The 15,303-nt window shown below is 38.2% G+C and overlaps 1 protein-coding gene across 28 annotated transcripts in view; it reads right to left on the bottom strand.

The window, feature by feature from the left end:
• LRRFIP2 (LRR binding FLII interacting protein 2) overlaps positions 1-15,303 on the bottom strand; it is a 106,744-nt gene that overhangs the window by 72,572 nt on the left and 18,869 nt on the right. For 26 of the 28 annotated variants that reach the window (XM_004759386.3, XM_045089106.1, XM_045089104.1 and 23 more), the window contains one exon: positions 12,867-13,010. The exons of 1 other annotated variant lie outside the window; for it this stretch is intronic. In XM_004759386.3, the coding sequence (XP_004759443.1) occupies positions 12,867-12,956 (90 nt within the window). In that variant the 5' untranslated portion in view covers positions 12,957-13,010. Of the gene's footprint in view, positions 1-12,866; positions 13,011-14,688; positions 14,744-15,303 lie in introns of those variants that run through there. One more of the 28 variants, XM_045089098.1, reaches the window with a different exon arrangement.

Raw genomic sequence — 15,303 nt, forward strand, 5'->3', positions numbered from 1 at the left:
CACAACTAGAAGGAGAGAAGAAGCCACATCAAGGAAGCTGTAATTTAAATAAAAACTTAGGGGGAGGGGGCATCTGGGCGGCTCAGTGGGTTAAGCCTCTGCCTTCGGGTCAGATCATGATCTCAGGGTCCTGGGATCAAGCCCCGCATCAGGCTCTCTGCTCAGCAGGGAACGTGCTTCCCCCTCTCTCTCTGCCTGCTGCTCTGCCTACTTGTGCTCTCTCTATATATATTCAATAAACAAATAAAATCTTTAAAAAAAAAAAAAAGCCCTGATGATGACTCTGATACAGGTGGGTGATGGATCAGGTCTTGAAAATAAATAAATACATACATACATGCATACATACTTGGGGAGACAGAAAAGAGAAAAGGATGAGATGCAATAAAAAATATAAATCACTCCATTTTAAAATGGACAAAGGATTTGAATAGACATCTGTAAAGACGATGTACAAGTGGCCAATAAGCACATAAAAAGATACTCAACATCATTAGCCACTAGGGAAAGGCAAATCAAAACCACAGTGAGATACTTCACACCCATTAAGATGGCTGAAATTTTTTAAAAAAATTTAAACAGAAAATAACTAGTGTTGGCAAAGATGTAGAGAAATCAGAACCCTATCCACTGGGAAGGTAAAATGGTACAGCTACTATTCTCAACAGTTTAGCAGTTCTTTAAAACATCAAACATAGGGGCACCTGGGTGGCTCAGTGGGTTAAAGCCTCTGCCTGCAGCTCAGGTCATGATCCAAGGGTCCTGGGATCAAGCCCTGCATCGGGGCTCTCTGCTCAGCAGGGAGCCTGCTTCCCCCTCTTTCTCTGCCTGCCTCTCTGCCTACTTGTGATCTCTGTCTGTCAAGTAAATAAATAAAATCTTTTTTTTTTTACATATATATATATATATATATATATATATATATATATATATATATCTCCAGGTCCTGGGATCAAGTCCTGCATCAGGCTCCTTGCTCGGCAGGGAGCCTGCTTCTCTCTCTGCCTCTGCCTGCCACTCTGCCTGCTTGTACACTCACAGGCTCACGCTCTCTCTCTCTCTCTCTGACGAATAAATAAATAAATAAAATCTTTTTTAAAAAGGTATTTTGAATCCATCATCTTAAGATTCAAAGACAAGAGAATTATAAGACATGCAACTTAAATATAAAACGTATATAAACATATCCCTCCTGAGACACACACATACACATATACACATACACACATTCCATGCAATGATGTGAAATCCATCTTCCCCAAGGATCTTGCCTCAACTATGTGATTTCTGTTCTCCATCTTTACTCTCTCGTCTATTGGCTTGTTCTTCTCATTATATAGGTTCAAACTCCCTCTCATCATTCAAAAACAAATAAAAACAAACAATCCCATCCTGGTTCTATTCTGCCTTGTCTTCTTTCATAGTCAAATTTTCTTACACCTCTTCCTCACTTCCCACTTTCTCCATGTGACTGCATTCTGGCTTCTGCCCAAATCAATTTACTGAAATTGCTCCTGCAAGTCACTAATGACCTCTAACTACCAAACCCAATAGGATTTTTCTATTCTTATACCTCACTTGTCCCTTCTGGGCTTCCAAAATCCCTAACCACTCAATTGCTTTTTAAAATTTTCATCTCTTGGCTATCTGCAATACTAATTGCCCACTTTTACCCCTGACTCTTCAACCTCTCTTCCTCTGAATTTATCATGAGGTCCAAAGCTCCAAAGTTTCTGGCTTGATCTCGCTTTTCACTCCATGCTCCACCTCCCTCCCCCCCCCCTGCCTTGATACTGATTATCTGCAAATCTTTATGTCCAACTCAGACTTCTCTCCCACAGTCCTGATCCAACTGGCTATTTGAGGTCCCACTGGAACCTCAGACTCAATGTATCACAAATTGGATTTATAATCTTTCCCTTCAACTTCCTATTCCTCTTCATATTCCTTGGTAACTATCAAGTTACCCAAAAACTGAGATGAAGAATCATCGTAAGTCTCCTCCTATTCTTGCCACCCAAACTTTCCTCTCCATTCTCACTATTACTGCCTTAATTCAGGCTCTCAGCACTTCTTGCCAAGATGACCACAGCAGCTTCCTAGCTAGTTCTCTGCCTCCTACCAGTCATTCTTCATATGGTAGCTAAAGCAACTGTGCTACAAATCAAATCTGAAAAATCTTGTACTCTTCAATAGCTCCTCCACAGCTTCCAAAATCAGATTTAAACTCCTCAGCACACAAACCCCTTCATGACTGGCCCTACAACCGTCTCTCCAGCATCATCTCCTCCCATTCCCCAACCTCTCTCCAGCCATACTAAACTTATTCTGGCCGCTTCCCACATGGTTCTACTTGTTTCACACCCACATGCCTATTGAGCACTTAGAAAACAATACACAAAAACGCATAAAACACTTTAGGGAGATATGCAGTCGAACTTTTTGAACACAGACAGGAAGGAAATCTTATGATTTTATTATAGTGGTTCACTGTTGGGTAAAGGAGGGTGAAAAGTGAAGCCTAGGAGTAAAAAAAGGGGTCCTAAACTTTGTTTATAATGTTGTCTTTCTCCCTTCTTTATCTTTTTTACCCTGAAGCAATTATCACAAAACACTGATATCAGTTAATGTTGAGTGGGAGACTCTTGGGTAGTTAAACTATTATCAAAACATTCCTGCCTTTAATATTTTCAATGAGAAGTACATGAAAACACACATTCAAATGCCTTTAAAAAAATGGAAACCTCTAGCTTTAAAATTCTGTCCTACTGTGATCTTTTAACACTTTTCAAGAGAGGCAAATTAAAATTTCATAATTTGAGGGGCTCCTGGGTGGCTCAGTAGATTAAGCTGCTAACTCTTGATTTAGGCTCAGGTCATGATCTAAGGGTCCTGGGATCTAGCCCCGTGTCAGATCCATGCCCAGTGGGAAGTCTGCTTGAGGATTTCTCTTCCTCTCCCTTCCCCCCGCCATATGCGTGCTCACTCTCCCTCTAAAATAAATAAATGTTTTTAAAAAATTTTAAGTTTCATAGTTTGACAGAAATACACTTAATCAAGCCAAGTACAGAGCTGCCAGCTTGTATGTATAAAACCCATGCAACTGGTGTAAGTAAGAAATACAAAAAATAATCTGTATCTTTACAGACTATGCTTTAATTTCAAGAAATGTGTAATACAAAGTTCTAGAAAGTGAAACATTCAAGGAAAATGACTAATTCAGGTAGCTAAGGCTCAGAGTTTACTGTGTTTAATTTTGTTTATTTTTCCATGACACTCATGCCAAAAGAACCCTGAAACACAAATTAAGAGACATAATATTTATAGTGTTGCTATGGTTTCCAGACTAACAAAGTCATTATTCAACTTCTTAGCAACTTCCCTTTAGTAGAAAATCTCAGGTATCATTTTTCTTAATTAGATCTTACATTATAATTATGGTTAACTACTTTTTAAAAAGCTTCTGGTAGTCATAAGCCAACTATATAAATTTTTTTTAGTACAAACACCTATATGAATTAGATAAAAATCTAGGTATTTTAAGCCATTTTCTTTTTTTCTTTTTTTTAAGATTTTATTTATTCATTTGACAGAAAGAGAAGTCACAAGGAGGCACAGAGGCAGGCAGGGAGGGGGAAGCAGGCTTCCGGCCGAGTAGAGAGCCCATTTGTGGGGCTTGATCCCAGGACCTGGAGACCATGACCAGAGCCTAAGGCAGAAGCCCAACCCACTGAGCCACCCACGCCCCCATAAGCCATTTTCTTTTGATGTCAAACAACTAAATCTTCCTTTTACTCAGAGACCTTTTGATAGCAAAATACTCTTTTGGAATGAGAGAGGAAATTTAAGATTACAGACTTGAACACAACCTAATAAATACACAGCTCAGAAGAATGGAAATTCTGGATCTGCAGTGACATATCTAACCAAAAGGGAAAATATGAATCATAGTTCCCACAGAAATACTTTGGGGGAACAAAAAGGGTGATGCCAAAAATGTCTTCACATTTAGGTTACTGATGTGCTATTTGAATGTTTTTCTCTAAATTCCTCTAAGTCACAGGAATGGTGAAGACTGTAAGAACTGAATGCTATACCAGTGTTCTTCAATCACACAAAATTCAGTCTTGTTAATTCTGGTTAGAGGAACAAATCAAGGAAAAGCAGGATATTCAGAGTGATGCTGGCCATCACAGAGTCAGGGCTCTAACTTAGTTCTAGGAGTGAATGGGGAAAAAAATGGAGAAAGGTCTGCACACAGTGGGAATTGGCTGAATTCATGCACTAATGCCACTTCAAGGAATTCTAAATGACTAAAAACAACAACTTAAATTTACTCTTTCAAACACTCTGTCTAATTTGTACTTTGAATTTTAACTGGGGAGAAATTAAATAAGTCACTCTTCATAACTCTAAGAAATTGATTTACATTTCATAATTTTTTATAAATTTTTGTGTATCACCACGGAGAACACTCAAAAGTATTTTAAATAAGAGTAATTATGCCTCCTGTGGAGTAGCGTTCCAGACAAGTCCGATTTGCATAGAACAATCTGAACCAAGCACAAAAGGATGACCAAAAAAGTGTCAGAATTAAGAAGGACCCAAGATTTGACCTTGAAATCCTGGAGTACTATAGGACTCAGCCTGAGGAGTGACTATTTTCAACTCTACACTTCTCCCCTAGGTAAATTTCATCCACACTAATGATTTTAATCACCTTCTTCTACATGCTCACAGGTCTCAATTTTTATTTACAGTCCAGACTTCTTAGAATTCTTTTTTTTTTAATATTTTATTTATTTATTTGACAGAGAGAGAGATCACAAGTAGGCAGAGAGGAAGGCAGAGAGTGAGGAGGAAGCAGGCTTCCCTGCTGAGCAGAGAGCCCGATGCGGGGCTCCATCCCAGGACCCTGGGATCATGACCTGAGCCGAAGGCAGAGGCTTAACCCACTGAGCCACCCAGGTGCCCCAAGACTTCTTAGAATTCTTGATCCATATTCACAAACTGCCTCTTCAGTCTCCACTTAGATGCTTCATAGGCACCTTAAATACAACACATACAACATAAATCCATGGTCCTCCCTCTCCAAGACTCCTGCCCATTCAAATGTTCCCTACCACCACCCAGAGGCACAATCCAAACTTTCCCCTCTCTACTACCCAAACACAGCCACTCATTGAACATTGACTACTTCTCCATCCCAACTATCTCTCACCCTCCCCTGCCATCCCTCTGGGCCACGCCCCCACTGCCTCTGCAAGTCTCACAACTCATCTCCCCGCATCCACTAATAACCTTTCTGTTATAATCTCTAATCTGCACTAACGTCAGCCTTTTAAGGCACAGATCTGATCATGTCATACCCCTAATAAAAGACTTCAATGTTTTTACATTGTTCTTAGGACACAGACCAAATCCTAAATACAGTCTATAAAAACTGTAACAGGCTTCTCAACTATTGACTATTTGGGCCAGATAATTCTTTGTTGTGGGGGGCTGTCCTGTGCAATGTAAGATACGTATGAGCATCCCTGGTCTCTACTCACAAACGCCAGTAGCACACCCTTCCTCCTGTTATGACAGACAAAAATATCTCCACACATTGCCAAATGTCCTGTGGGGGACAAAATCATCCAGGGTTGAGAACCACTGGCTTATATGATCTGCCTCCTGCCTACCTCTCTGGTTTCCCTCCTCCTTGCTGTGCATGTTAGTGTTAACAGTGATCTCACAGGAGGCATAGCAGTTTACAAGCAGAAGAGCCTAAACACAAATTTCAGCCTTACCCTTCTAGCTTTGTGACCTTGGGCAAATTACTTTACTTCTCCATGCCTGGCATTCATAATCGATAAAGAACTTAGGACAGTAATTGGTACCTAATATGAGCTCAGTAATCAGTACATGTTAGCTGTTGTTATTATTCCTCAAATTCTCCACACTCATTCAGGCTCAAACCTTGTCACACATTCTTCCTCTTTCCCACATCTAACAACTCTTTCCCCTGAATAATTCCATTCACCCTTCAGAACTCAGTTGCTTTCCCAAAGACCCCAAACATGTCAAGTCCCCCATCACACACTTTTTAATAAGATCATTTACTGTCCACTCAAAGCACTTAACACAGTTGTAAATAAATAGATTACTATATTTCCTCAATTCTAAGAATGTCACTGTGAGGTACAGTGACAATCGTAGCTTTCAAGACAGAAATTATCATGTTAAATGTAGACATTAATTTTGAAGAAAAAAGGGAACTGAAAACTGAACAACTAGTCCATTCTATAATTCTTTATTTAATGTCTATTTCTCCCTATAGACTCTAAGCTCCATGAGGGCAAGGACTATGATAGACCTGTCCACCACCTATCCCTCACATCTGACACAGCACCTGCAAAGAACAGATGCTCAAAAAACATCTACTGAATGAATGACATTCAAAATTTGTGCAGTTTTTTAAAACTCTATTCCTTTTTTTCTTTTCTTTTCTTTTTTTTTTTTTTTTTTTTTTTTTTAAGGGCTCCACACCCCGCATGAGCCCAGTACAGGATTTAAACTCATGACCCTGAGATTAAGACCTTAGCCGAGACCCAACAGTTGAATGCTTAACCAAATGAGCAACCCAGGCACCCTTTTAACCTCTATTCTTTTTTTTCTTAATAGACATATAATGTATTATTAGCCCCAGGGGTACAGGTCTGAGTCGCCAGGTTTACACACTTCACAGCACTCACCATAGCACATACCCTCCCCAATGTCCATAACCCCATTACCCTCTCCCTACCCCGCTCCCCCAGGCCACCCTCAGTTTGTTTTGTGAGATTAAGAGTGTCTTATAGTTTGTCTTCCTCCCGATCCCATCTTGTTTCATTTATTCTTTTCCTACCCCTCAATCCCCCCACACTGCATCTCCACTGCCTCTTATCAGGGAGATCATATGATAGTTGTCTTTCTCCAACTGACTTAATTCGCTAAGCATAATACCCTCTAGTTCCATCCACATCGTTGCAAATTTAACCTCTAGTCTTAAATGAAAGATGGTATTAACACCCATATATATTGTGATTATGGTGATTCTTTGCATTTTAAAAGCTGCTATCTGTACCAAGTTTTTTATCCTTAATTTACCATGCCCTAAAAATGAATAAATAACCAAGTAAAATAGTGAGATAACTATGAAATCATTAGTTATACCAAACTATCATGGTTATCGTCCCACAAAACATTAACACTAGACAGTATCTTTTAAACTAAGCCCAATTCTTGCCTTCGTATCCTTCTGTTCAGGCTGCTGATACATAATCAAAGCCTGCAAAAACTTCTGGTTTTCACTGCTAGATGCCTGGGATGGCTGTTACTTCCACAGACAGCAAAATGAAATCCAACAAAGTATCCATCAACAGATAAATGGATAAACAAAATGTAATATATTCATACAGTGGAAAATTATTCAATCTTAAAAAAGGAAAGAAGTTAAGGTGGGGGAGTGAGGAATCAAGTTCTAAAACATGCTACAACATAGATGAATCTTGCAGTCATTACACTAAGAGAAAAAAGCCAGATACAAAAGGAAAAATACTGTGTAATTCTGCTTGTATGGAATATTCAGAATTAGACAAATTCATAGAGACATAAAGCAGATTAAAATTCACCCGGATCTGGCAGAGGGGGATAATGGGAGTTCTTACTTAATGGTTACAGAGTTTCTGTCTGGGGTGATGAAAAGAACAGATTTTCATCACTATTTAGAAACAGACAGTGGTGATGGTTGCACAACATTGTAAATGCAATGAATGCCACTGAACCGTAGTCTGAAAACATAATTTAAATGGCAAATTTTGTTATACATACTATAATCACAACTTTTAAAAAATTAATATTGCAAAATACCAAAATCCATTGATTTGTATATTTCAATGGATAAAATTTATCTCAATAAAGCTATTTTGAAAAATGAACTCTGGGGGTGCCTGGATGGCTCAGTTAAGTGACTCTTGATTTTGGCTCAGGTCATGATATCCAGTTCCATGATACCAGTCTACTTGAGGATTCTCCTTCTCTCCCTCCACTCTGCCCTCTCCCCAACTCTCTCTCTCTCTTTCTCAATAAATAAATAAATATTTTTAAATGAAATCTGAGGGACACCTGGGTGGCTCAGTTGGTTAAGCAGCTGCCTTCGGCTCAGGTCATGATCCCGGCATCCTGGGATCGAGTCCCACATCGGGCTCCTTGCTCTGCAGGGAGCCTGCTTCTCCCTCTGACTCTGCCTTCCACTCTGTCTGCCTGTGCTCACTCTCGCTCTCTCTTTGACAGATAAATAAATAAAATCTTTAAAAAATAAATAAATAAATAAATAAATAAATAAATAAACAAATGAAATCTGAAAGCCCTAGCAGCCACAAATGTCAAAAAGCCACAAAAGCTTCCTTTCTTCTTTATTACTAGTAAGTGTATGTACCTACTATGTCTATGTCTATATGAACATTCTGCTCAACAACAAGTCTCTGAACACTCCATTTGCTAAACTCCAATTCCTATAAAAGATGATCAATTTCTATGCTTTTCATTGATCCTTTAGATTTGAGAGAACTGCACATTATGAACATGAATCTCTTTGGGTCCTGAATCATAAGGGAACTCACCAAATTTTAGAGCTACAAGGACTTTCAGATCATAAGGTCCAAAAATAAGCAACATTCTGATAACTTCCATTTGGAGAGATGTACATTCATATACGCGGCTCTAAAACAAGGAAATCATTAATATTCCAGGCTTGTGTGATGCCTTAAAAAGACTGTTCACTACCCCTTCAAAAGGCTTAATTTCTTTTCCTGGTAACAGTCACCATGATATTTGTCAAACTACCTGTAGTAAGGCGGCTTAAACAGCTTCCATGCTACCCTCATCTTTCTCCTTTGGAAAGCTAGATGCCTAAAGGTTCCCAATTTGAAACACTTTGTGCTTTCAGGTAAGTTTCACTTAAAGTCAACTCTCTAATTGCATTTCCCCCAAACCTGTGGAACAATCAAAGCCGAACAAGCAAGAAGGAAAAAAAGGCATGCAGATTGGTCCTCTGACATCCGAGAAGACTTGCTGGTGATCCCTTCTGACACAGCTCCTCTGAACTCTTCCAAGAGCTATGATAGCCCATGCTCCCCCAACAGAGAGCAACATGCCCATTACAGACAGGACAGGGCTTCTAAATCCATCCACATTCCTGACTTCACAGAGCAGTCTTCAAACACCCAAACATCTTTTATAAATGTACACAGGTCATCAAAAATGAAGACTTCTGTAGAAGGGTGGTGATAATGGTTGCACAACAATATGAATGCACTTAAGGCCACAGAATCCCACACTTGTAAACATGGGTAAGGTAAGTTTTATGTTATGTATGTTTTACCATACATAACTCAGTTCCGTATTTTAGTACTTTTTTTTTTACGTACTCAGTTCCTTATTTTAGCCTGTAAATTATCCAATTTGCAGAATATATCTATGACTTCTGTTTCTTTTCCTTCTCATTCCCTCTAGTTCCCTGACTGGGGGCCAACTGAGGAGCAAAGAAACCTGAGCAAATAGTAAGCAGGAGGAAAAAGAGGTTATTTTTATTTATGGTATTCCCTCTCTACCTCAAAAAAAAAAAAAAAACAATTTGAAGTGAGAAAGACAAACTAAGCTGTTGAGATTTAAAATTAAAGGGGGGATTAAGCTATTTGTCCTCTTTAATCACTATGGGGGTTCTATTCTGTTTGGTTTCTTCCTCTTCAGGGATGTTTTTTTGTGAAAGGGATGATCATATGGGAGAAAATAAAGTCTAGGGGTGATGTGCAAATGTCAACCATGTAATGTATGAATGAACAATTGAGAATTGTTATGAAAACTTTCAAGAAAAAAAGAATCACAAGAAATATATGAAGGAATTATTTTAAAACTGCTAACTCTATTTCCTCTAAAGTTTTCAAACTTTAGTTTTGAAACTACTACATCACACAAATAAATAATTTGAACCTTAATAAAAATTGGCCCTTTCATATTGAAGGTTAGGCTGAGCCTTTTGACCAGGTTATGAAGAGCTGGCATATTCATATTCAGAGCTCTGAAAATAAAAATAAAAACTAAAAATACTCTCCTTTTAAATCCTTTTATAATAATTTTTATTATTATACTATAAATTGTGATTTAATAACTGTATTAATCTAAGTTATTTCATAGCAAAATAATAATTTACAGAAAGGAAAACAACCTGTAGGTATAAAATGCTGACTATCCAGGATAAGATCTCTTCTGTATTTTGTTTCTGTTTTGTTTTTGTTGTTGTTGTTGTGTTGTTGTTTTTTCTTCTCTGCATTTGTTTCATGGTTCCCAAATCTGACTGGCCATGAAGATCCCCCAGGAAGAAAACTGCTTGTGTGTCTGTGTGTCAGTGTGCATGCACAATCGCACATGCGCTTAAATACAGGTTTCTGAGCTCAACTCCCACAGATTCCGATTTAGCAAGTACAAGAAACGCCAGGGACTGTGCACACTGAAAAAGTTCCCTGAGGGAGTCTGGTGATCAACCATGTTTTAGAACACCTATCTTAATAAATATCTTTTTAAATTTCTAGTATCACTTTCAATTCCAACTTATTACTAGGCAACAAAATAGCCCACTGCAAACCTAACACTAGGATAAAGGTTTACATGCTTTGTGTCCTTTAATCATCACAACAGCCATATAGTACATGAAGACAATATTATTCCCATTTTACAAATGAGGAAACTGGAGTCCATAAGAATTACTTAACAAAATTACTCAACAAGAAACTAGTTGAGGCAGGATTCAAAGCCACACTTAAAACTCTCCAAAGCCAGCCTCTTCTGGAAACAGTATGGGACAGTAGAATAAACAATGGTTTTAAGTAGCTGAATTAGAACCCCAGCTCTGATATCTTTTAGACTTTTATCTCTCAGCTTTGTCTGTTTCCTCATCTGTAAATAAGGCTAATAGTAATACATATCCTTCCTAACTCACAAGGTTATTGTGAGAATCAAAACGGGCAAGTGCTTTCAAAGTCATGAATAGTTACCAAAAAACAAACTATTAATGGGGGAGTTGGAGAATACTGAGAAACAGCACAGCAAGCAGTTAAATGCTAAGACCTTGGAGCTAAACTTCACGTGATCGAAACCAAGCTCTGCTATTTTCTGGCTGTCTGACCTTAGGAAAGATGCTTAACTTTTCTGTGCAATGGTTTCTTTGTTAAAATGGAGATAATAAAACCAATCTCGGAATTTTGTGAAGATTAAATGAATTAATGCAGCTTAAATGCGTAGAAGCATTTGTCGCACAGAAAGCACTCAAGTGTTAAATGTTTAGAATACACCCACTTTTGCAAACAAAGCATCATAAATCCAAAAAGAGTTCAAATACTTAGTACAAAAAAGCCGAGAAGGTACCAACATTTTCTATCTTTATAGAAATCTGGGTAAATCCCTCTAATTTGGGAAGTGAACACTTTGAGTAGTTTCACTTTTCAAATAAAACTATGTTTCCAAACATAGGCTTCCAAAATGCTTCATTTGTGCAAATATTTAAGATCCTTGTATCTCATTTTCACTTCATTTTAAAGTATCTTTTAGGGGCCTCTGGGTGACTCAGTGGGTTAAAGCCTCTGCCTTCGGCTCAGGTCATGATCCCAAGGTCCTGGGATCGAGCCCCATGTTGGGCTCTCTGCTCCACAGGGAGCCTGCTTCCTCCTCTCTCTCTCTCTCCACCTGCCTCTCTACCTACTTGTGATCTCTGCCAAATAAATAAATAAAATCTTTTAAAAAAAAAAAAGTATCTTTTACCCTCTTATCTGAAAATATCTCAACTTGATTTTTTAAAAGTGATTTTGTTAAAGTATCATAAGCTTGTCAATAGTTGTTAGACAACTTTTCTTTGCTTCAAACATCCCTCTACAGAATTTGACATCCAATTCAAAAGCTAACTGAGTAGCTTACCAGAGGAAAAATGTAACAATGAGCTAGATCAAAAAAAGACTGTATAATATGTCAAAAAAGGAAATAGCACCAGTCCTAAATGAGCTATTTACTAAGAATAACAAAGAGGAAGTGGTGAGGGACTAATCTTCACAAAAAGAATATAATTTAATAATGCTCTAACCAATTCTTGTACCAGATTAATTTATGGTCAGGTCTGCAGCTGCAGATAGAGTCAGAGTCTGAAACAAAGTTGGCACCTCACTAAGAAATCACAGCTGGGAGTTATCTTAAATTTCCAATATGCAACAGGAAATGTTGCCAATGATTCAACAGGTGACAACCCTCTCCATTTTCTTCTTTCTTCTGAGTTGTCAACAAACCAAAACAAAAATGCTCCAGAAGCTCTGGTGCTAGCTGAAAGTTAAACATAAAAATTCCACTGCAGTATTTCAAAAAACAGCTAAAATAACTGAATCTGGGCAGACACCAAGTAAGGCCTCTTTCTATCAACATTTATACAGTGCCTCCTTGAATATGCTAACTGTATAGCCCATGAGTGTTTCAATAATACAGTTATCATATTTTCTACATTCTAATTACCATAGAAATTTTAATACTAAAGATTCATTATAAATTTCAAAACATTACAGGTACCTCAAAGTGATCCACAAAAAATAAAATGAAAAGTTAATTTTTCGGTAAGAGGAACAGATATCCAAATAACTATATTCTATTCTAATACAGTATTTAGAGGTCAGATTCAACATCTTATTCACAAGTAAGCATTCTAAAATCTGCTCAGTAAATGAAAGCCTATATATACCTCCTCCCCCTAGCACTTTTACGTTTCCAACTGTGCAACTCAATGTTGAGAGGGGGTTTTCCAGACACACCTCTCTGGCAATGTTACTCAAAGCTTCATCTTCTGCAGAAAATCGGTCTTTTATAGGCGTCCTTTTCCTTCCAGAACCAGGAGTCCCCATAATGTCTTCTTAATAGTGTTTTAACTGTGAAATGTGATTTCACCGTGTTTGGCCCTGAAATAAACAGAATAAACAGAAACAGAATTTACTTAGGATGTTTCTCTTTGTACCATTTTATTTATTTATTTGTTTGTTTTTTAAAGACTTTATTTATCTCTTCAACAGAGATCACAAGTACACAGAGAGGCAGGCAGAGAAAGAAAGGGAAACAGGCTCCCTGCTCAACAGAGAGCCCGATGTGGGGCTTGATCCCAGGACCCTGAGATCATGACATGATCCGAAGGCAGAGGCTTAACCCACTGAGCCACCCACGCGCCCCTCTTTGTACTATTTTAAAGCTCCTTTACATATTCACTTTTAGAAAAATTATATTTGTGTATTTACATATAAATTAGTCACCAAATACATTTTCCTATCAAATTATTCCAACAAATTTTAGAATATTTAAATTTATACTAATCATTAAACCTCCCAATTCTTTCTTTCTCTTTTTTTTTAAGATTTTATTTATTTATTTGACAGAGATCACAAGTAGGCAGACAGGCAGGCAGAGAGAGAGGAGGAAGCAGGCTCTCTGCTGAGCAGAGAGCCCGATGCGGGGCTTGATCCCAGGACCCAGGACCCCGGGATCATGACCCTGAGCCGAAGGCAGAGGCTTTAACCCACTGATCCACCCAGGCGCCCCTCTCCCAATTCTTTCTTATCATGTTATACCCACAGACAGCAATCTATAAGAATGTGTTGTAGGGGCACCTTGGGGTTCGGTCAGTTGAGTACAGAATCTTGATTTCAGCTCAGGATTGTGAGATTGAGCCCGGCCTCAGGCTACAAGCTTGGTGAGGAATCTGCTGGAGATCCCTTCCCTCTGCTTACCCTCCCCACCCCTGCTCCCATGCTCACACGGACACACTATCTATAAAATAAATAAGTCTAAAAAAAAAAAGAATGTGTTATAACATTAGCCTCAGAAAAACTGCAGTCAGCAATAATTCTACTTAACAGTTTAAAATTACTATAGCTATTTCTAAAACTTATTTCCAACACAGAGCAAAAAAGAGTTCAGCAAAGTCATTCATTCTAAAGCTTTGAAACAACATATTCAAGAAATTTTAACACGGAACCTTAAACTTGCAAAGATAAATTGGCTTTTTAGTGTAACTTTATTTTTTTTTTAATTTTATTTATTTATTAGACAGAGAGAGATCACAAGTAGGCAGAGAGGCAGGCAGAGAGAGAGGAAGGGAAGCAGGCTCCCCACTGACAGAGAGCCCAATGTGGGACTCGATCCCAGGACCCCGAGATCATGACCTGAGCTGAAGGCAGCGGCTTAACCCACTGAGCCACCCAGGCGCCCTTTAGTGTAACTTTAAAAACAGTTCCAATTAAACTATTACCACATAAAATAACAAATGATTAATTATTCTGCAATTAACAATTACCAACACTGTCCATGCAACAATAACTGCGTGCCTGCTACTACCAGGTACTGTGGAAAGTGCCAAAGATATGATGACAAACACAAAACTGATGTAGGCCATCGATTAAGAATGTATCTATGGATCTATTATTGTTGCTGTTATTATGAAATAGACCCGTTTTTACAAAAAAAGGAGGGGGGAGAAAAATTCATCTGCCAGGATTAAATAATAAGGGTAGTAAAGATGATCTGGCCTTCCAAACACATGGTATTTAAAATTAAAGATTCCCATAAGAAAATCCATCCCAGGGGTACCTCGGTGGCTAAGCGGGTTGAGCCTCTGCCTTCGGCTCAGGTCGTGATCTCAGGGTCCAGGGATCAAGCCCCGCATCAGGCTCTCTGCTCAGCGGGGAGCCTGCTTCCTCTCTCTGTGCCTGCCTCTCTGCCTATTTGTGATCTCTGTCTGTCAAATAAACAAATAAATAAAAATCTTTAAAAAAAAAAAGTTTAAAAAAAAAAGAAAATCCATATATGTTCATATATGAAGAATTTCATATTCAATAACATCTTATATTTCTGCATAGCACTTCACAGTTTCAATTACAAATTCCTGAGAAGTACAGTTCATTTAGCAAAATACCCATTAATTTAAAACTTTTTTTTCCTAGCTTTAACAAAATAAACGTGAGTCACAAAGGAATTCTCAAGTTAAGTTCTTCCCAGTAGAATGAACTATATCAAAACTCCAAGTGACTTTAATGTGTTGGAATTTATTTATTCCAGGCAAAATAAAACAGAAGCACTTCATCAATTCACTCTTCCAAAAAAAGTCTTCAACGAAAATTCAGGCCATTCCCCTCTTATCTGACACCACTTCTTATTCCCACATAGCTAGCATGCTATGTTTGTCAATCAGAATGAAGACTGATG

The sequence above is a fragment of the Mustela putorius genome, unplaced genomic scaffold (genome assembly GCF_011764305.1).
Source record: "Mustela putorius furo isolate JIRA1106 unplaced genomic scaffold, ASM1176430v1.1 tig00003834_pilon_pilon_pilon, whole genome shotgun sequence".
NCBI lineage: Eukaryota > Metazoa > Chordata > Mammalia > Carnivora > Mustelidae > Mustela > Mustela putorius.